The 21,220-nt window shown below is 39.7% G+C and overlaps 1 protein-coding gene across 2 annotated transcripts in view; it reads left to right on the top strand.

The window, feature by feature from the left end:
- Positions 1-11,061, top strand: part of LOC133775906 (cytochrome P450 2C18-like) — a 31,173-nt gene extending 20,112 nt beyond the window's left edge. For both annotated transcript variants that reach the window (XM_062214443.1, XM_062214442.1), the window contains 3 exons: positions 2,693-2,880; positions 9,028-9,169; positions 10,119-11,061. In XM_062214443.1, coding sequence (XP_062070427.1) covers positions 2,693-2,880; positions 9,028-9,169; positions 10,119-10,300 — 512 coding nt within the window. In that variant the 3' untranslated portion in view covers positions 10,301-11,061. The remainder of the gene's footprint in view (positions 1-2,692; positions 2,881-9,027; positions 9,170-10,118) is intronic.
- The last annotated feature ends 10,159 nt before the right edge of the window (positions 11,062-21,220 follow it).

Below are 21,220 nucleotides of genomic sequence, written 5' to 3'. Positions count from 1 at the left end.
GATCATTTAGTCTATTGATCGATGAGGGAGTGCAGACTTCTGAGTTTCAAAGTCCTGTTTAGTGAGGATGATCTTCAGTTTTAAGAAAGCAGCAAAGGAGCTCGGGCTGCTGAGAGAGCTGCTGCAGCTGAGTGGGAGTCTGACACCGGCTCTCTCAGATGGCAGTGCAGTTCCTGGGGAAACTTGCCTAATGCCTTGGCTTTATCATGAGGAGGACCGAGCAGGACACCCACATAGTTACAACACATTGTTTGGCTGAGATATGAAAGAAGCAAAGTATTGTGTTTAGAGATTTTAGTGCTTCATTAATCGGGATGAAGCCCACACAGCCTGGATCCCAAGCATATCATGCCCTCAGTTATTTGTACCACCTTGCATTTTAGAACAATTAAATTTAAATAAAATCTGGTCATGTTGGCCAGATGGATCAGATTACTTTGCAACTGCATTGGCTTTCTCAAGACCAGTTTCTGGAATTCACAAGTAAGCATCATTTACCTGTTTGAATAGACATTTTACTCAGTCACAGTCTCAGCAGTTCTATTTTGTTTGTGAGAATCTGAAAAGGAAAAGAATATTGTATTCTGTCTGCTAACAAATTCAAAACAGTGGAAGTCAGGGGCTTAGGAACAAGGAAAAGATGGAAATTTAAGGTTCTAGACATCACACCCAAGAAATAACCAATTCAGATTATGTTAAGCAGATGAAGCAGGTTTGAGGGAAGATAAAGAATAAAACAGAAGAAGTGATTGTGATTTGTATCATTGGTATCTGTGGATTTATGTTTGAAAGTTTATAACAAGGCGTTTTGTAAAACTAGCTGAACACTTGGAAAAGACACAAATAAGTAACCAGCAAATTGATACAAATTCTTCAAAATAAGTTAAAATACATGCCAAAAATGCTATAATAATATTTTATCAGCATTAATGTGGCTATAATAGTTTACATATATGAATATAGTTAAAATTGTGATAGAAATAAATAAGTGAAGGTGTAGTTGAAGTAGTGTTATGGGAAAATGGTGGTGGAGAAATTATTAATACTGCAGTTCTTTTTCTCACATGGAAGAAGAATTTCCAAGCAGACAGCAGAGAGATTTACAAAGATTTATTAGAGTCAAAGACCTCCAGCCAGAGCAGCATGGAGGGGGACTTCCAAGAGAGGAAAAAAACACAAAGAACCTCATAGCACTGGGGTTTTGTAAGTACAATTTTGAAGCAAAAAAACAAGTGACAGTCAGATTGGCATTCAGTTACCAGGTGGGGACAAAAACCCATCAAAAGACCTGATTTACAATTCTCCATCCTAACTGGCCTGCTCCTGATAAAACAAAAGACCATCCTGAAGGGTAGGAGAGGTAACTTATTTTCACAATAACCTGTGAGATCAGGAAGAGCTCCCTTGCAATTCCCCTGGTAAATCTGGAGATTCTGAAAGAAGGAGGATGGCCTGTTTGTTCTTCCTTTTTGGGGAAGGAAGCAAATATTTTATATCCCAAATTCCATTGGGACACCCTGATTACCTATTAACCCATCTGACTCCTCATAGTAGTGCATGTGTGTGTATGTCTGCTTGTGTGTGTTTTGGTTTGAGAAGGTGAAGTCAATTTTTTTATCTCATGCAAGAAATTCATGAGATGTTGTCCAAACTCGGATAGATCAAGAAATATAAACAGATATAGAATCATTGTTTAGAAATATGCACATATGTGTAAGAAGACACTGCAAGAATTGTTCGAACATGCTGCATTTAGGGAGAAGGAGTTCGAAAAGTGCCTTGCAAACTATTCCAACAAACGTGTGCACACACAGAAATCATACAACACAGACGTGTGTATGGATAAACAGTCCCAATTGTATGATCATTTGACTTGCAATTTTTTTACTTTATTAGAATGTGGAAGTGACTCACATCCATGTTGATATCATGCTTCAAATGTTGAAATTTGACTTTTTCTGGGGCCAACAATACATAGTGATATTGTCTTGTGAAACTGGTCATTAAGTTGGAGTTTCCAGCCAGTCCCAACATCATGAGAGAAAACAACTGATCCCCTACAGTGTTCTACATTCAATAAATTGCATGGGCCATTTAACATTTTATTATAAAAATCAGTTTCTATTAGGTGCTTTTGACTAATTTTAGATTTTGTAAGTATTCTGAACATGTGTAAGAGACTTGAGCGAAGCTATCTTTTGAGAGGCAAGGTGCACTTGCACACTAATGACGTTTCTAACATAAGATAGGTTAATTAAGGCGTAACCCCATTTTAATTTGAGGAGCATCTATAGATATTTTCCAGTAAAATTTAGCCTTAAACATCCTATATTATTTTAGTAAAAATTAATATCCATTTCTGATTTTTCTGCAAAGATAGTAGTTTCTGGAATCAATTATGTGATAAATATTATATTCATATTTTCAAACTCATCATCACTTCTATTATTATTTTAGTTTCCAAACATGTTAATATATTGTTATGTACACACTTACCTTAATGCCTACCTTGTGAGCAAATCACATAACTCCACTTTATGGCAATTCTTTTTATAAGTCTAAGAATATGTGGGGCATATAATTCACACTTAAAATGTCTTTGGGATAACTCCATGTCTCATGTAACTTCGAGTTTCTATGACAACTGTGTCAGTTTTCTCTTTCCCATGAGTTCTTTCTTATGTCTTATCAGCTAGGGTCCAGGAAGAGATCGAGTGTGTGATCGGCAGACACCGGAGCCCCTGCATGCAAGACAGGAGCCGCATGCCGTACACGGATGCTGTGATACATGAGATCCAGAGATTCATTGACCTGGTCCCCACCAGTCTGCCCCGTGCTGTGACACGTGACGTTAAATTCAGGAACTACCTCATCCCCAAGGTAAGAAGCTATTTCCCACATTGCACCTCAGTGCTCTTGAAGTTCCCAAGTTCACAGTATTTTTCCAATGGGTACCAACACAGTTTGAGGTAAGATCGATTCTCATGTGTGTGGCAGCCTGATGGACTTAGCACTGTTTCCAAACTATGTAACCTCAGACTAGAAACTTTCATATCTATGCTTCATATCTGGAGTCTTCCAAGTTTGTTCTCCATTTTCACGATCATTTTGGCTACTATTAGGTCTTTACATTTCCAAATATGTCAGTGTCAGTTGTTAATTTTCCGAAACACTATCCGAGAATTTTGGGGAGTGACATTAGATCAATAGGTCAATTCAGAAAGAATAGAGATGCTAACATGTACAGTTGTCTAGTACGTGTATTTTGTATATTTGTCCAATTTGGAGGGGACTTTCTTTGTTTTTCTAATAATATTTTGTTTTTTGTGTAATGGTTTACACACTTTTACCAGGTTTCTTTCCTGGTAATTAATATTCTGATTCTAATAAAAATAATGCAATTTAAAATTTTTTTTCCATTTCTTTTTTTTTTGGTGTATGAAAATGTAATTACAATTTCATTTTGATTGCTCTTGCCTTACAAGTTTGTTGCATTTAATAATTATTGCAAAAATTTGTGTGTATATTTGTTTGGAATTTTTATGTTCATTAGCCTATTTTGTTTTATTTCTTTTTTTCTAATTCTTGTAACCTTAATTTCTTTTCACTACATTTTTTCCCTCAAGAGGATTTTGAGGGAGCATTGAGCAGAACTGGTGATGGACATCCTTGCTTTGTTTTTTATCTCTGGTAGTTGGTCATTTAATAGCAAGTTATTAATCATCATGGTTCATCTTGTTTTTGTTAGATATTGTCTTAGTTTCAGATGAAGGAAGTTTGCTTTCTTTTATCTTTGTACCATGTCTTGTTATCAATGTGTGTTCAATTTAGACAATTAGATTCTATGTTTCTATTCATATACTGGTATGTTTTCCTTCTGTTTCTCCACTAAATTTGCACACTACAAATACATAAACACAAGTTGACCTCATTCTCTATCATTTGTAAAGGACATTTGTATTTAAATTTGTGAGAGGTGGTTCCCCAGTATTTCTTCCTTGAAATTTTCCTATCAGATTTCTGATATCAAGGTAATGCTGGTCTCATAAAATAAGGTGTGATGTGTTCTTTATTTTTTTTTTTTCTTTTTGACAGGCTGAGTGGATAGTAAGAGAGAGAGAGAGAGAGAGAGACAGAGGGAAAGGTCTTCCTTTTTCCGTTGGTTCACCCTCCAATGGCCGCCACGACTGGTGATCTAAAGCCAGGAGCCAGGTGCTTCTCCTGGTCTCCCATGTGGGTGCAGGGCCCAAGCACTTGGGCCATCCTCCACTGCACTCCCGGGCCATAGCAGAGAGCTGGCCTGGAAGCGAGGCAACCAGGATAGAATCCGGTTCCCAACCGGGACTAGAACCCGGTGTGCCGGCGCCACAAGGCGGAGGATTAGCCTGTTGAGCCACGGCGCCAGCCCCTTGTTCTTTATTTTTGAATCTATTTTTATGACAATCCTACCTTCCATTTTTCATTTGTGGATACTTGGTTATGTCCTTGGAATGTCTACTTAATATTTGGTTAAATACAAGTTATGTTTGAAAAAAATGTGGTTTCTGCTGATTTTGATCTTCAAGAAAGGGTTAATTCCTCCCCTGCTAGTTTGTGACAATAATGTTTCATTTCTTACTGTGAGTCAGGAGTGGACACGGCATGCAAGAAAATTTAATGTAGCCATCAGCTGACCTAGCTAAGGTTCTCCTAATTGTGCAATCTTGATAATCAATTTATGTGTTAGCACCCTCCAAACTGATTTTTAAACAAAGTTTGCAATCATACTTTCTTTTTTTTTTTTTTTTGACAGGCAGAGTTAGACAGTGAGAGAGAGAGAGACAGAGAGAAAGGTCTTCCTTCCGTTGGTTCACCCTCTGGTTCATCCATTGCTTCCTCCTGGTCTCCCATGCAGGTGCAGGGCCCAAGCACTTGGGCCATCCTCCACTGCCTTCCCCGGGCCACAGTAGAGAGCTGGCCTGGAAGAGGAGCAACTGGCACAGAATCCAGCACCCCAACCGGGACTAGAACCAGGGGTGCCGGCGCCGCAGGCAGAGGATTAGCCAAGTGAGCCGCAATGCCGGCAATCATACTTTCTAGTTGCTATACTCCAACCTCTTCCAGTCCACTTGAGTCAGCACATATTACTAGTAAAATTACAAATATACAACTATAAATAAAAATTCCATTCTCATAGAAGAAAAAAATAAGTATGATTTCAGTAATGTGATAACTACTGACATTCTACACCAGAAGGAATTGCACAGGTTACCATGAGGTAAAGGGCCTTCCATCTATGTTAACAGATTTTGTAAAAGAATTAATTGATACTTCAATCCATTGCGTTTTTGAAAAAGGCACAACTAGAGCACTTTACTTTTTCAACTTTGAGATCTGGGGTAATATTAATCAAACTTGTTCTTGCCCACATTGCTAACTAATAGGTAAATACAATGGCAAATATATAATTGTTGAACGCAATCTCCCTTGTCCACTGTGTCAGCTCCCAGGGAACTGCAGGAGAAAGTGTTGCATCTACTGAGCTCATCAGAGCCCTCTCCATAGTGACTCATGCTGTGATTGGCACCTTTTGAGTTGACCTCTTCTTTTTGTATGGGACAACCTAGTAAAGAAATATGCAATGCTTGGTAGCTGATTCTGTCTGCATTCTTGTGATTCATATTCGTATACTACAGGGTAAAACCACCGACTTACGTAGAAATAATAGTCTAAGACAGGTTGGAAAACACATTCTGTAACAAGTCATAAAGTAAATATTTTAGGTTTTGAGGCAATAGGATCTCTCCAGCCAATATTCAGTTCTTCCATTGTAACACAAAAGCTGTCTTAGTTTACATGTAAATAAATGAAGAAGGTGTGTTCTGATATTCATGGACAGTGAAATTTTCAATATTATTTTCATGTATCACAAAGTATTATATATCTTTTAATATTTTTCAATTTAAAATGCTTAGCTCAAGGGATTTACAAGAAATATGTGGCTGGCAGGATTAGAATGGACTGTGACTAGCTGATAATTGGTCTGAGGAAGCCAGGTACAGTGGACTTGCCTTAGTGATGGCAAAGCTGTATATCTTCGTTGTCCTATAAAGAAATCATTAGCCACAGATGCCTGTTGAGTACCTGTTACATTACAAATGTAATTGAATAAATGACTTTTACTTTTATTTATTTTCAACTAATTAATAAATTAATATTAAGTGTAAATAACTATACATGGCACATGGCTACTCTATTGGATAGCACAAATATAAAGTTTTTTCGATAATATGGTGAGAAATCCTTTACCAATAAAATCGTCAAGAAAATAAAAGTTTAGGGGCCGGCACCGTGGATCACTTGGTTAATCTTCCACCTGCGGCGCCGGCATCCCATATGGGCGCCGGGTTCTAGTCCCAATTGCTCCTCTTCCAGTCCAGCTCTCTGCTGTGGCCCAGGAAGGCAGTGGAGGATGGCCCAAGTGCTTGAGCCCTGCACCTGCAGGGGAGACCAGGAGGAAGCACCTGGCTCCTAGCTTCGGATCAGTGCAGCGCCGGCCATAGCAGCCAGATGGGGAGTGAAGCAACAGAAGGAAGACCTTTCTCTCTGTCTCTCTCTCTCTCACTGTCTATAACTCTACCTGTCAAATAAATTAAAAAAAAAAAGTTTGGAATATTATTGGGCAACTAAAACTTTAACTAAACTGAGGTGAATAATTTATTTTCTTATTTTGTCAAGTTTGGATGAATATTCATGTTTTCTAAAACACAAGATGTTCTCTTACACAATATTTCCACACAATATGTTAAGAGTACCACACTTTCTACAGTGTTTACACTGCAAACATCTAATATGCCAAAAAAAATCTGAAAATAGAAACACATTTGGTTCCTGAATTTTCACTTAAGGCATAGGGTATTTATAAACTCTAAAAAGTGCTCATTTTTTGGACTGAAGTATGATGACTATAAGCATAATTTTGAGAGACCTGATAAAAAATAATTCAAGAAGGAATTATTTGTACTTTTGAGTCCTATCAAAAAATATTTTATAGCACAAGGTATCAAAGATTTACCATTACATTTTTCTAAAAATTTTATAGCTCTAGGACATATATTTGGATCAATGATTCATTTCAAGTTAACTTTTATTTATGTGTGCATTACTGGCCTTGCAAAATTTCTTTTTTTTTTTTTTTTTTTTTTTGACAGGCAGAGTGGATAGTGAGAGAGAGAGACACAGAGAGAAAGGTCTTCCTTTTTGCCGTTGGTTCACCCTCCAATTGGGCCGCCATGGCCGGCGCATCGCGCTGATCCAAAGCCAGGAGCCAGGTGCTTCTCCTGGTCTCCCATGGGGTGCAGGGCCAAAGGACTTGGGCCATCCTCCACTGCCTTCCTGGGCCATAGCAGAGAGCTGGCCTGGAAGAGGGGCAACCAGGATAGAATCTGGCGCCCCAACTGGGACTAAAACCCGGTGTGCCGGCGCCGCAAGGTGGAGGATTAGCCTGTTAAGCCATGGCGCCGGCCGCAAAATTTCATTCTTATCAATTGCTGCATATCTATGCTACATTTAAAATTTCCAAGTTCCTAACACATTCTTTATATCCTTTTCCATTACAATCCAGTATTCAATCAAGTAACAAAGACACTTTGCTTATCTTTTCTCTTAGTCTTCTGTATTCAAGCATGGTTCCCTTTCCTTTGTACATCTTCTTCTAATACAATGACAGTTTGAAGAGGACAGATAGATTGCCTGGTAAAATGTTTCTCATCTGGTTTTAGGGATTGCTTTTTAATGATTATATTTCAGTTACGATTTTGATAAGAAAACCATATGCTGCTGCGTATGCCCTCACTGAATTGGAGATAGGGCACAACGCTGGTACATTTCCCATAATGGTTGATTTTAAAGGTCCTCATTTAGTAAGGTACTTTTTACCATATCTCATCTCTCTGTGTTTATCAGCTAATTAATAAACAAATGTGGCATGGCATTTTAAGAAGGTGTGAATATCCCACTTCACAAATAATTCATCCAAAACTTTTATGATTGGTGATCTTTAACTGAATTTTTGAAAATGGTAATTTTTATAATTAATCATTCCTTATGAATATTTTTGCCTTAGATTTATCTGTAAAAAAGAAAGAACTCTGTCACATTTTTAATTAAGAGAGAAAGTTTCATTTCAATGATATTCACTTTTTTTTTTTTTTTTTTTTGACAGGCAGAATGGACAGTGAGAGAGAGACAGAGAGAAAGGTCTTCCTTTGCCGTTGGTTCACCCTCCAATGGCCGCCACGGTAGCGCGCTGCGGCCGGCGCATCGCGCTGATCCAAAGCCAGGAGCCAGGTGCTTCTCCTGGTCTCCCATGGGGTGCAGGGCCCAAGGACTTGGGCCATCCTCCACTGCACTCCCTGGCCACAGCAGAGAGCTGGCCTGGAAGAGGGGCAACCGGGACAGGATCGGTGCCCCGACCGGGACTAGAACCCGGTGTGCCGGCGCCGCAAGGTGGAGGATTAGCCTAGTGAGCCGCGGCGCCGGCCGATATTCACTTTTATTTCATTTTTAAATTGTACTTGCTATCATCTAGCAAGAGGAAAATTTTCTAATCAGATCAAATCTCTTGTCTAAGAAGCCTTCAAAAAGACCCTTGTACATTTCAGGAGCCAGCAGAGTCTTCATTTTTAAACCATAATCACATACAAAATATGTGAAACTGAAGGGATTCAAAAGAGCAACAGATAGGGATAGACCCTAGTGTCCATGTGGTGATAAGGAGGAGAACAAACGCAGATGGTTTGATATCCAAGTACTGAAGTATTGAGAACTTCAAATGCAATTGTATGCTATCATAGCAAGATCATTGCCACTGACCTTAAATTCATGCGGTTTTTTCCTTTGTATGTCTAGTTGGAAATGTCACTGTTTTTTCCTTGGTGAGCATTTGCTCAACTAGAGATCAAAAAGATGACACTAATTAATCTCCAAAATCTGTTCCAGCTCCATGACCTCATTGTAACTCAGCTTATCTGTGCCTGTTCATTCCAGGGGACAAATATAATAACATCACTGACATCAGTGCTACATGATGACAAAGAATTCCCCAACCCAGAGACGTTTGACCCTGGCCACTTCCTGGACAAGAGTGGCAACTTTAAGAAGAGTGACTACTTCATGCCTTTCTCAACAGGTAATAGAAATTAATTCACTAATACAGAAGACAAATTATCTTCATGAGGTCAGATGACCTTTATGATGTCCATTATGGAACTGGTAGGACTGCTTATGGTGCATGATTGCAAATACCAACCTAAATGCTGGATGCTCATGCACTTTCCCAGCTCATGATACACCCTCATTAAAAAAAAAAAAAAAAAAAAAAAAAAAAAAAAAAAAAAAAAAAAACTTTGTGTTTTCCAAAGTAAGAGAGGTAGAGAAAAGATTGAATCCTGCCTCTCAATATATCACTCACCTATGCACAATTCCTCCTTCAAGAAACTCACATCATGTCAGGCTAGAAAAGTAGTGAATAATGATTCAAGTTATCTATGCTTCATTGCTGAATAACACCAGAAAGGGTGAGAATCTACTTCTTGAGGGAGTCACGGAGAGCAATCGGAAAGGTCAGGCACAGAAAGATGAGGACTGCGTGATCTCTGCTATTCTTGTGAAGATGCAGCAGAAATTACACGTGCCTCTTAATCAGAAGGAAAAGGGTGAGATAAAGGTTGAGACAGCATGGTGTGTTGGAGACTGATGAAGAGTGGGTATGGCTAGACAAGAGACTAAACAGATGGTGTGAACAGAAGGAAAGATGATGGAATGGAATACCAAAGAGGAAGCAGGGGAATAAGCAATCAGGGTGTGTTTCTAAAAAAGTATTGAAGGAAAGTTGGCAAAGAGCTGACATTATGTAACTTAGTTGACTGACAAGTGCCTAATAATGAAGATATTAGGTGTATATAAAGAATTTCCATCCATTTTCTCATCTATAAAATCAACCACCCTTCCAGCTGTCCTTCATATTTGCCTGCCATCCATCCATTAGGTTAGCCATCAAATAGTAATGACATAATTCTTTTTGTATCAAAGGAACCTATTATTCAGGGATTATCTGTCCTCTGTGTTGTTACTTTCAGGAAAACGTATTTGTGTGGGAGAGGGCCTGGCCCGCATGGAGCTGTTTTTATTCCTCATCACCATTTTACAGAACTTTAGACTAAAACCTCTGGTTGATCCAAAGGACATCAACATCACCCCAGTTGTCAACGGATTTGCTTCTGTGCCTCCTCCATATCAGCTCTGTTTCATTCCTGTCTGAAGAAGGACTGATTCCCTGGCTGCATCCGGGCTGTTGTCTGAAACTCCTAAACCTATGTGGGATGCCTTCTCTGACTTCTCATCCTACATATTCCCACTCCTTCACTATCCACTAACCAACCAATTTCCTTTGATGAAAACTTCCTGATATTACACGAATACAAACATATACTTCCTAGTCTTCATATTCTCTATACATATATTCTTCACTCTATATTTTGATACTTAGGAGTTATTACTGAAGTATCACTAAAAATACCCCAAAACTTGAAAAGTATTATGTTAAGTAAAAGGAAACAGTCATAGAAAAACAAAACTTTGATCTCAGTTACACATATAGAATCTAAAATTTGAATTCATAGAAGTAGACAGGAGAATGGAGTTCATTCAAAGCTGGTGTTGGGATGGGTTTGGATGAGGAAAGGGGAGAAGTTAGCTAACGAGCATAATACTTCAGTTAGTCTGACAGGAGGAAAAAGTTTTTCTTGATCTGTTCCGCAATATGATAACTATAGCTACTAATAACTTATTGTATATTTTAAAATTGTGAAAACAAGTTCCTAATGTTCTCATCACATATAAAGAATAACTATGTGAGATAATGGTCATGTTAACTTTTCCTGATTTAATCTTCTTACAGTGAATATATGTGTCAAAACCTCACATTGTACCCTAAAAATATTTACAATTATTGTTTGTCAATGAAAAATACATGAAAGTGGATTAAAAATATAAATTAAAACCAAGTTTCTTATGCTTTAACTCTTCTTGTTTAGCAAATAAAAATGTACTATTCAAGTGTTGAAAAAGTATGGACTACCCTGACATAAAGTCAATTTCACAATGATGCCTGAGTTTCTTACCAAAATTTCTAATCTCACCTTCATTGACACCTTCCCCACTATTTAAGTTCTTTGTTTTTCTGGCTCTGCTTTTTGACACTTTCCATGTTTGTGTTACTCATCCTTTCTCATAAACCAAGTATATAGCATGGGTGTTTGCACTAGTATAGATACTACTATAGCAAATTCACACAAATGTAGTGACTTAAAGAAATATAAATTTAGACTCTTCCAATTCCAGATTTGAATATCTAATGTCAGTTGCACTGGGCTGAGATCAAGAGATCAGCATTGCTAATCCTGTCCAAAAGCTCAAAGAGAAAAAACATACATTTCCCAGTCTTTTCCAGCTTCTAAAGGTTGCCAGCATTCCTTGGCTCCAGAGTCATTATTTGCTTCACTCCAGTCCCAATCATCACATTTTCTGCTGACTATTATTTTCTCATTTTCCTATATTAAGTCTTTTGTGATTACACTGGCTCATCCTGAATAATCTTCCCTTGTCGAGATCTTTAACAGAAGCGTATCTACAATGTCCCTTTCATCATGTGAAGTAATGAATTCAAAAATTCAAAGACAGAGATTCCAAGGATTAGCATGGAGACACTTTTGGTGGTGAGGTCATTATTGAACCTGCAGCACTACTCTAATGCCCACTTTGTAAACAAACAACTGAGGCAGTGCTATTTAAGGCATCTTCTTCAAGATCATACACCTTTTAAGTAGCAGGGTCAAATTGAATCAGGTCAACATAGCTGGAGAGCAGAGGTTGCTAACAACTGTGATCTTAACCCGTGAGGGATTTATTCTTCATTATTCATTTTCTTCCCCTATAATACATCTTCCATTGTCAGCCCTTGTTGCCTAGTTTAAGTTTGGTTCCTATTGAAATCCATGGCCATGGTGTGTAAACATGGCAGACCTACCTACCTTGAGAACTTCATATCAGTGGACATCTAGATTTGTGGCAGTTGCCTCAGATGCTGAAAATTTTCATGGAAGACTCCACTGCCAATGAGAGAGCAGGTCTTACTGATTGCATACCAGTGTGTGATGGTGGAGGTTACTGGGATGGTTTAGGTGTCCACAGCTTGCTTTTGGAACTCAAAGAAAGGCTTTCTGTACGTGAGACAAAGAAACCAAGAGTAGCCATTCTCTAGTAAAGTGCAATGCATCTAAGAAGTTTGGCTGGATTAGAAGATGCAGATCATCTTGTGACCTGGACATGTCCACACGTGCACTGAGGAACATTAAACACATTGTAGAAAACCTCAGTGAAAAAAAAAAAAAAAAACTTCAATATTCATAGAAAGAACTGTTGATGTCTACTCCTCCAAGGAAAGTCAGATTGAGGAAGATGAAACCAATTCCATTCACAATGTAGAAAGAGCTAGAACACAGTCAACACGATGACAGGGAACTGAAAAAGGATTGGAGTCACTTCATGGAGCTCTGGGATCTGGAGGGAGAACCTGGTCACATCTCTGAAAGACACGGCTCAGGCAAAGGTCCTGGCAACTTCCCTAGGGAAAGTGAACACAGGAGACAATGTGGAATCAAGATATAGAGGGAATGGTGGCGACCCAGCAAAGGGCTTCAAGAGGACACAGAGGGAGGCTGCAGAGTTGTGTGGCCATTTAAACAATCAAAATAAGAACTCAGTTAACACCAACATGGCTGAAGAAGAGAAAAAAGCCCACTTGACAGGTGACATCAAATTGTTCAGTCTGAGAAAGCCTCCATCAGATGCGCATACTGATATCTTGAGGAAGGAGGAAATGAAGTGACTGAGCTTCATCCACAGGAAAAGGGGGAGGGCATCGCAGGTGTTACCCAACAAGGCAGGTCATGATTTGCAGCAAGAGGGGGGAAGTTCTCAAGACAGTGATGAGTTATAGTCCTACAGAAAAAAAACACATCTTCTAAAGGGCAGCTGGGAGAAAGGCTTTAATCTTCCCCATGGCAGATTTTTCACATAAAATGAAAGATCATGACCACATTTGTAAACAAATCAAGTGGCTGAAGGAAACTTTAGGATCTCCAGACAGAAGGTTATATATCTGAAACAAAGGGTCACCCAGACAGCAATGAATCTTTTTTTTTTTTTTTTTTTTTTTTTTTTTGACAGGCAGAGTGGATAGTGAGAGAGACAGAGAGAGACAGAGAGAAAGGTCTTCCTTTGCCGTTGGTTCACCCTCCAATGGCCACTGCAGCCGGCGCACCATGCTGATCCAAAGCCAGAAGCCAGGTGCTTCCCCTGGTCTCCCATGCGAGTGCAGGGCCCAAGGACTTGGGCCATCCTCCACTGCCTTCCCGGGCCATAGCAGAGAGCTGGCCTGGAAGAGGGGCAACCGGGATAGAATCTGGCGCCCCAACCGGCACGAGAACCTGGTGTGCCGGCGCCGCAAGGCAGAGGATTAGCCTATTGAGCCACGGCGCCGGCCAGCAATGAATCTTGCATAGCTGTTAAGATATTGCACAATGTTCTATAACAACATACTGCATTCTGTAAAAACACACAAATATGCCAAATGAAACAAAAATTTTAAAATTAATTAAAATAAATAAGAAAACAATCTTTAACTCCAAAGACAGACATTCTAGTTCCCCATGTTCCCTGTGAAGTATTTGTCTTTGAGCCTCTTCTGTTTGCCTGCCATGTTTCTGATGCACCTAAGGTGAACATCCCTGGAAAGAAGCCCTCTACCTCCCCAGTTCTCAAGAGCCATGGGTGTAGTCACCTGAACCTGCTTCCACCCAGTAAACCTTGTTCTCGTTTCTAGCTGGGATTTTCCCTGGAGACCTCCATCACCATCCATAAAATGGTAGTGAGTAACCTCAGGTTCACTCAGTTTTATACCACTTAGTTGTATCAATCTGAAACAAAGCATGAACCATAAAACACCAGTTATCTCCCTTTTGTTGGAAATATTTTTGAAATCTATTTATGTAATTTTTTCTTTTAAAATCTTTATATCCAATGCCTCAGGTGTTCACAGCACCAGCCCAGAGTGTTTTTCTTCTCCTGGCCTCCCTTACCTCTCTTCCATTGTTAATTTTCTGGGCCTATGTCCCCATCCTGGTCCCAATTTTTGCCTCTGGGTAACTCATATTTACAAAGGCCAATTGATTTTTCCCCAGAAGCCTTTTATTTAAGGTATACAAACTTCATGCATTTCATAAGTACAACTTTAGGAACATAGTGACTTTCCACTTATACATGCCCTCCCACCCGCACTCCCACACTTCTTCCCCCCTCTCCTGTTCCCATTCTTATTTTTTACTAAGATATATTTTCAATTAACTTTATACACATAAGTTAATTCTATACTAAGTAAAGAGTTCAACAAATAGTATGAAAAAAAAAATTGTTCTTCAACAGTCAAGACGAGGCTGTTCAAAGTCATTGCAGCCAAAGTGTCAATTTTACTTCTATAGATTACCTTTTAGGTGCTCATTTTAATACCCATCCCTGGAAAACATTTCTTGAGTAAGTATTTTATTCCCATGACCCTTGCTCATCTGTATTCCTCTCATAGAATGCCCAGCAGATGACAAGATAGAAGCCACTTTTGGGGTGTGGGGAGTAGGAAACCAATATTTAAAAGTCACAAAAAGGAGTTCTTGGCTACAAACCTAAGATATAAGAGATTAAGTGACCACTACCCACAATGGTCAGAGTGGGAAACACTCTAAAGTGCAGCCTCACTTGATAAATTCAGAAAGTGGAGATGTAAAGAGGCTGATGTCTCTGGGCAGTAGCCCCTCTCTGGATGGCCCTCTCATGGCAAGACAAACAGTTTTTCTCCACTTCAATTTTTCAATTAAGTAAAATCTATGAAATATATTTTCTTCTCTCTTTGGTTGTTTACATGACCACCTATGGTGGTCTTAATGGCCCTTATTGAGAGTGGTGGCCTCCCTTTTGGTTCCTGTTGGCCACATTGTCTTCTGTTTGACTCAGTGTCAGGGGATGGACAGCTACAGAAGCAAGGGAAGGCAGCCATACAGGGTCACAGACCTTGTCAGTACCACCACAAATGTTGTACCACTATATATATCCCCATCAAAGGAGGTTCCCCTCTTGGGTTGGGAAGCCTACTACCTCTTGGATATAGCCACTCAAATCAGTGGGGAATTAGAGTAGAACCCTCCCTACAGACAGCTGGTTAGCCTCATGTGGGTCCAGTGTTTACTTGACATCTCCCATGAGAATGTTACTCCCTTCTGCCTCTCCATGACAAACCAGTCAGTTTGAGCAATGCATTGAGACCAGAGTGAATGTAATGTTAATTAGTAGTTCCAATTAGGAAGAGCAATAGCAGTTTGGTGTTGACCTTGGTTGCCTCTCTTGCCCTATTAAAGCTGCAATTGGTGGGAATTACTTGTCCTTCCGATCACCCATCCAACGAGGACAGGATCTGGCAGCATGCAACAGACAACAGATAGTAGCACACAGCAGAACAGATGTACAGTAGCAAGCCCAGAGCAATTCCTAATGATATTAGCCATGTGGCAGAGCCTGTTAGCAAGCAGAAAGTGATACAAAGACATTTTGCTATTCCCCCGATGGTTCTGACCACACATTCTTCTCCTTGCACCAATTGTGTTGGCAAATGTTCTGTTTGCTTTCAAATGCATAAAACAGAAGGAATGTCTTACTTAGAGTTCCAGTGAGGTTGATGTGCTCATAGGGACTCACGTGAAGGCTGAAGATTACAGAAAGCTCACTCACCTGGAGAGAGAAATAGGACCTGCAGAATTGTGCCTTTATATGGGTCCATGGGCGTTAACCCTCAGAATTTCCACTGGAGATGTGGGTTGACAGTCTAAAGAAAATATGCAAAAATTAGGATCTCTTTTACATCACTCTGGTATTGACCATTAGATTTTATTACGATCAGTTAGATGAGCGACAAGCAGGCCATACCTCAAACAACCACATGGGAAGAGGGCATTCTCACTTGTCCCTAGATGCCAAGTTTACAGGAAGTGTTGCATCCTTCTGTCTGCCCAGTCAGGGAGAAACAAACCTTTTTTGGAAAAATATAAATATCATCTGAAATTGCATTTTTTTCATGTATTGGTCTTTAACCAAAAATTGTCGTCATTCCAAAGACAGCTCTGTGGCCATGACAAGAAGAACTGAGAGAAGGCAAAACAAGATAGATCCATGCCCCCACTCCATTTTATGAGGCCAGTGTTACTATGATATGAGAAAGCTGTCAAAAATTGTGGAGGGAAAATTACAGAATATCTCCTAAGTATTTAAACACCCCTGTGTTCCAGGACGTAGAATGGACCCAAACCTGGACTCCAGTCCTGACACAGCCACTACTCAGGTGGGCTTTGCTTCCCTGACACTAAGTTCCCTCATTTCCAGAACAGCACCTTATTGGTGGGAATTTAGTCCGTTGTTGTTCCTTAAATGATCAACAGAGGGCAGCACTGAGATGTAATTACACAGCGAAGACGCTAAAGGCTAAGGCAGCAACTTACAAGGCCCTCGCATCCTGCCCTGCCCCCTTCTGCCTTCCACAGTCTCCCAGGTGCAGCCTAGTATCTGCATCTCAAACACCCTGCTCCCTTCCTCCAGGTCTGATAACATTTGCATCCATAAAGTCCTTTGTTTCAGACCTTCAAGAGAAGTTTTTCTATTTACATCCAAAAAGCCCTTTGTTCCAAGAGGAGCAGAGGTGGGGAAGCAAGACCCATCTCCTTAAAAACCCCCAGCCTCAACTGGACTGCGCGCTCAGCTCTCTGCATCTTTGCTGAGCTGCCCGCCTGGCCTGGTCAGGTGTAACCTCTCCACTCAAACCTCCCTCCTCCCCCCCCCCCCCCCCAGTCTCTCAGGCTCTGTCTGGAGAGGTGCCCATCCGTCCTTACAGATGTTCCTTCCTAATAAACCTTGCTGTTTTACCTCCCACTAAAAAAAAAAAAAATAATTAAAAATAAATAAATAAATGAACCTTGCTAAGTAAGGAAGCCAATCTGCCTAATGTATGATTCCAACTGTAGGATATTCAGGAAAAGGCATGGCTATGGAGAAAGCAAAGAGACCTGTGGTTGCAAGGCTCACAGGGCAAGGCAGAGGCAATGCATAAGGAGTGCAGAGGATGTTAGGTCAGTGAAACTATTCTGTATGGCATGTCAGGATAAATGACACTATGGATTCTGCCAAACCTATGAATTATATCATACCAAGAATGAACTCTAATTTGAATTGTGGGCATTGATTAATAATGATGTATCAGCTTGGGCTTATTAATTTTAACAAATGAGTCTCATGAATACATGATATTAAAAAGGGAAATTGTGAGAAGAAATATATTGAAACTCTAGATTTTCTGTTTAGGTTTTAGGCTAATGCTTATCTTAAAATTCCTCTAAGAAACAGTCAATAAATTATAAAACAAAGTCCTACAAATTAAATAAGACACCAAATATGGAAAACAGAACACTCAACATAAAGCTAATATGGAACTTCGGAAAAATTTATGAATAGTGTAAAGTAGAAAGAAAACATAGAAGTGTTAAAGACTGGTCCAGAAGTGAATAATAAAAATCCTGGATGTAAAAATCAGATAAAACAGATAGGAAGAATTCAACTCCATTAAAAAATTTAAGGGAGTTTTCTCTAATAAATGACTGAGTTACAGGATTAAAGGGGCTCAGCAAGTTGGAGGAGGCATTTTTCCAGAGTGAAATTTAAAACCTTCCCTGGCCATTCATTATCATGACAAAACATCCTCTCAATACTGCCCTTAGGAAGGAACCTTCTGCTGTCTCTTGCCATAGAGGTACAGAAAATGCTACACCAGGGCAGAGTGTTTGATATTTCAAATGACTCCAGTGGCTGACTTGGTCTTCCTTAGGAAATTAGGACAAACTCATGGAACTGGGTTTATTACTTAATATTAGTAAGGGAAACTGTAGTAAGACAATGCAATAGAATGAGCACAATCTCAGTGATGTTTACCTAATAAAACCAGCTTGAATATAAATATATTGGCCAGATACAAAGTGAAAGGGTATAAAAAATCTGCATAAAAATTTTTAGCTAAAAGTATGTCAGATTTTGATAATGCTATTGAATGAAAAAGAGACATATTGATTGAGGATGCTACTTGTGTTTCAGGATTTTCGTATTAAGTACATATCAGGCTGAGGGAACATAGGAGGTGACTTTTCTGTTTTCTGGGGTTGGAGATGTCCAAGGGAAAACCCAGGGATAGAAGAACATCAATGCTTTCTTAGGTCTCTTGGGCAACTGGGGAGTAGCAAACATCCTCTTGCCAGGAATCTCCTGTTGCATGCACTGGAAACATGGTGGGCTAGGTGAGGAGGAGGTGGAAAAGATTGAAGGCAAAGGGAAAATCAGAAGAATGGGAGAGAGACCCTCCAGTTTCAGTGAACTCAGTACACAGAGATCAGAGACCAAATGCTCACTGACAAACATTCCACCAAGATAAACAAATGCCCCAGGATCCATTTTTGGAAGCTGTTTGTGGGATTCTTTATCTTGTATCTACAAACCTTCCTGTCTAGAGATTGTGAGGTTTCACTCATCCACCCCAGTTCTCTACAAATGATCAAGAACTTTGAATGCCAGACAAAAAGCTGGCTGAGAGAAGATTAATGGTGCTTTCTAGCTGGCCGTTGAGATTTTTGGAATCTTCTGTAAATCTCCAGTTCACATTCACAGTTCATCAAGCAATTTGAGGAATTTCTACCTCGTACTACAAGCATGCTCTACCTTATCAGGTAACACCGGGATGCCCACCGCCTTCTGTTGATGAAGCTCAGTCATTGCATTTCTTTCCTCCTCAAGATGTCAGGCTGCCCATTTAATGGAGGCTTCCTCCATTTGGACATCTTTTGGATAATCTCCAAGAGAGACTTTATTTCTCCTACTCTTCAGCCTTGATGGTATAGGGTGGCCGTTTCTTATACTTTGAATGTATAAATGCACACCTGACTTGACAGCCTGCCTCTGTGTTCTAGATCTTCAAAATATTTATTTGCTTATTTGACAGGCTGACAGAGAGAAAGGTAGAGGGAGAATACGGCGGGGGGGGGGGGGGGGATATTCCATCCACTGATTTATTCCTCAAATGGCCACAACAGCCTGGATAGCTGAAGACAGCAACCCAGAAGAAGAACCATGTGAGTTTCCCACATGGGTGACAGGAACCCAAGTACTTTGGCCTTCTTCCACTTGTTTCCCAGGCACATTAGCAGGGAGCTGGATCAGAAGCAGTGTTACTCGAACAAGAACCTGTGCTCTGAAAGGAGAAGCAAGTGACAACACCCTACACCACAATGCTAGCCCCTATGTTCTAGATCTTTTGCTGAGTCATTGACATTCTCTCTATCCTCTTTTTCACTTATCATCCATATTCTCCTTCACCAAGGAAGCTGCCAAGGTTTCACCCAGTTTCCCACAGACAAGTGGCCTAATTACCCACACAGGTCTCAGAGTTCCCCAGGGAGACCCTGAGCTATTTGTCAACTGTCCATAATAGTTTTCATTGTCTTGGCTTCTTCTACTTGTGTTTTGAATAAATTTATTTCAGCTTCCAGAGCCTGGATTTTCCTTTCCAAAGTAGACATCGACTGTATTTGCTTTGAACATTAGCAGTTTTTATACAATGTTCTGCTACACTGTATACCATATTCCTTATCATAGGAATGTACATGTCTATGTCACCAAACACTTCTGCAGTTGCATCTTCCAATCCTAAATGAAACTTGCTAAGAGCAATACATTTTTCTAAAGCAAATGCTGAATTGTTGCTGTCAAATTCCTTGTCTCATTGTAAAGAAAGACTTTGAAAAATTCTTCCTAAAAGCAAGAGAATTTTGAGTAATTGAACCAACATAGAACTCTCCACTATCTCCCACAGATATCCAGGCAGAGTGAGACCTGCTCACATTATCAGTGGATTCTGTCATGAAGCTCCCAGAGTCTACTGCAATTCTCATGAATACAGATCCCTGGTATGATAGGTTTGGGTCTGTATTTCACCTGCCAACTCCATGGCCAACTGGATCACACTATACTATAGGAGCTAACAAGCTCTATTCTACTAGGAACTAAACTTGGGCCAGACAATGGAAGCTTACTATGAGCAGATATGATGATGGGGGAAAATGAAAAAATAAAGAATAAACTCATCGTGAAAGAAAAGCACATTAGTGGTTGACTGGAAAGAGAAGGAAAAAAGGCATGGATTGCAAATGGCACCAGAAAATTAGGAGAACAATAGACATATTTATTATCTGAAGTAGTAATAGTTTAATAAATAAATACATAGATCAAAACTCACCAAATCGAGTACTTTAAATATATTCACTTCCTTATGCATCAATTATTTATCAATAATACTCTAAAATTTAAAAAAAAAAGAGGGGGAGAAAGAATAAATAGAACAGTGGTTCAACACTTCTATCTTTCAACTAGACTGCCCTGGCTCAAGTCCTGGCTCTGACACCTAAATCCATGTGATCTTGAGCAAGATACTTGATAAAATATTTTCTCAGTCTTCAGTGGTAAAATGCATACAGTAGTAGTGTGGGAAGCTGAATAATGACCTCACCATCAAACATGTCTACATCTTCTTCCTTAAGGCCTTTGAACTTTTGAATTTGTTATTTCACATGATAAAGTGAGCATTGCAGATGCAATTATGTTGAAGATCATGACGTGGGGACCAGTGAATCACCCAGTATGTCTGATACCAAAGTAATCACATGCGGCATTGTAAATGGAAGATGAGAGCATAATGGTCAGGAATAGATGTGATGACTGAGATTGAAGGAGATTGACTGTGATTGAGAACAGGTCAGGAGCCAAGAAATGGTGGCAGCTTCTAGAAGCTGGATAGGGCAGAGAAATGGATTCTCTATAGGGCTTCCAGAAAGAACCATCCTTGCTAACACGATGATCTTGTGTGAATGAAATTGATTCTGGATTTCTAGATTCTGGATTTCTGAACTCCAGAGCTTTAGGATAACAAATTTATTGCATTGACTACTATGTTTGTGGTAACGTGTTTCAGCAGTGATGGGGATCAGTA

Source organism: Lepus europaeus, chromosome 17 (assembly GCF_033115175.1).
Source record: "Lepus europaeus isolate LE1 chromosome 17, mLepTim1.pri, whole genome shotgun sequence".
Lineage (NCBI taxonomy): Eukaryota > Metazoa > Chordata > Mammalia > Lagomorpha > Leporidae > Lepus > Lepus europaeus.
This window is presented reverse-complemented; position numbering and strand designations above follow the sequence as displayed.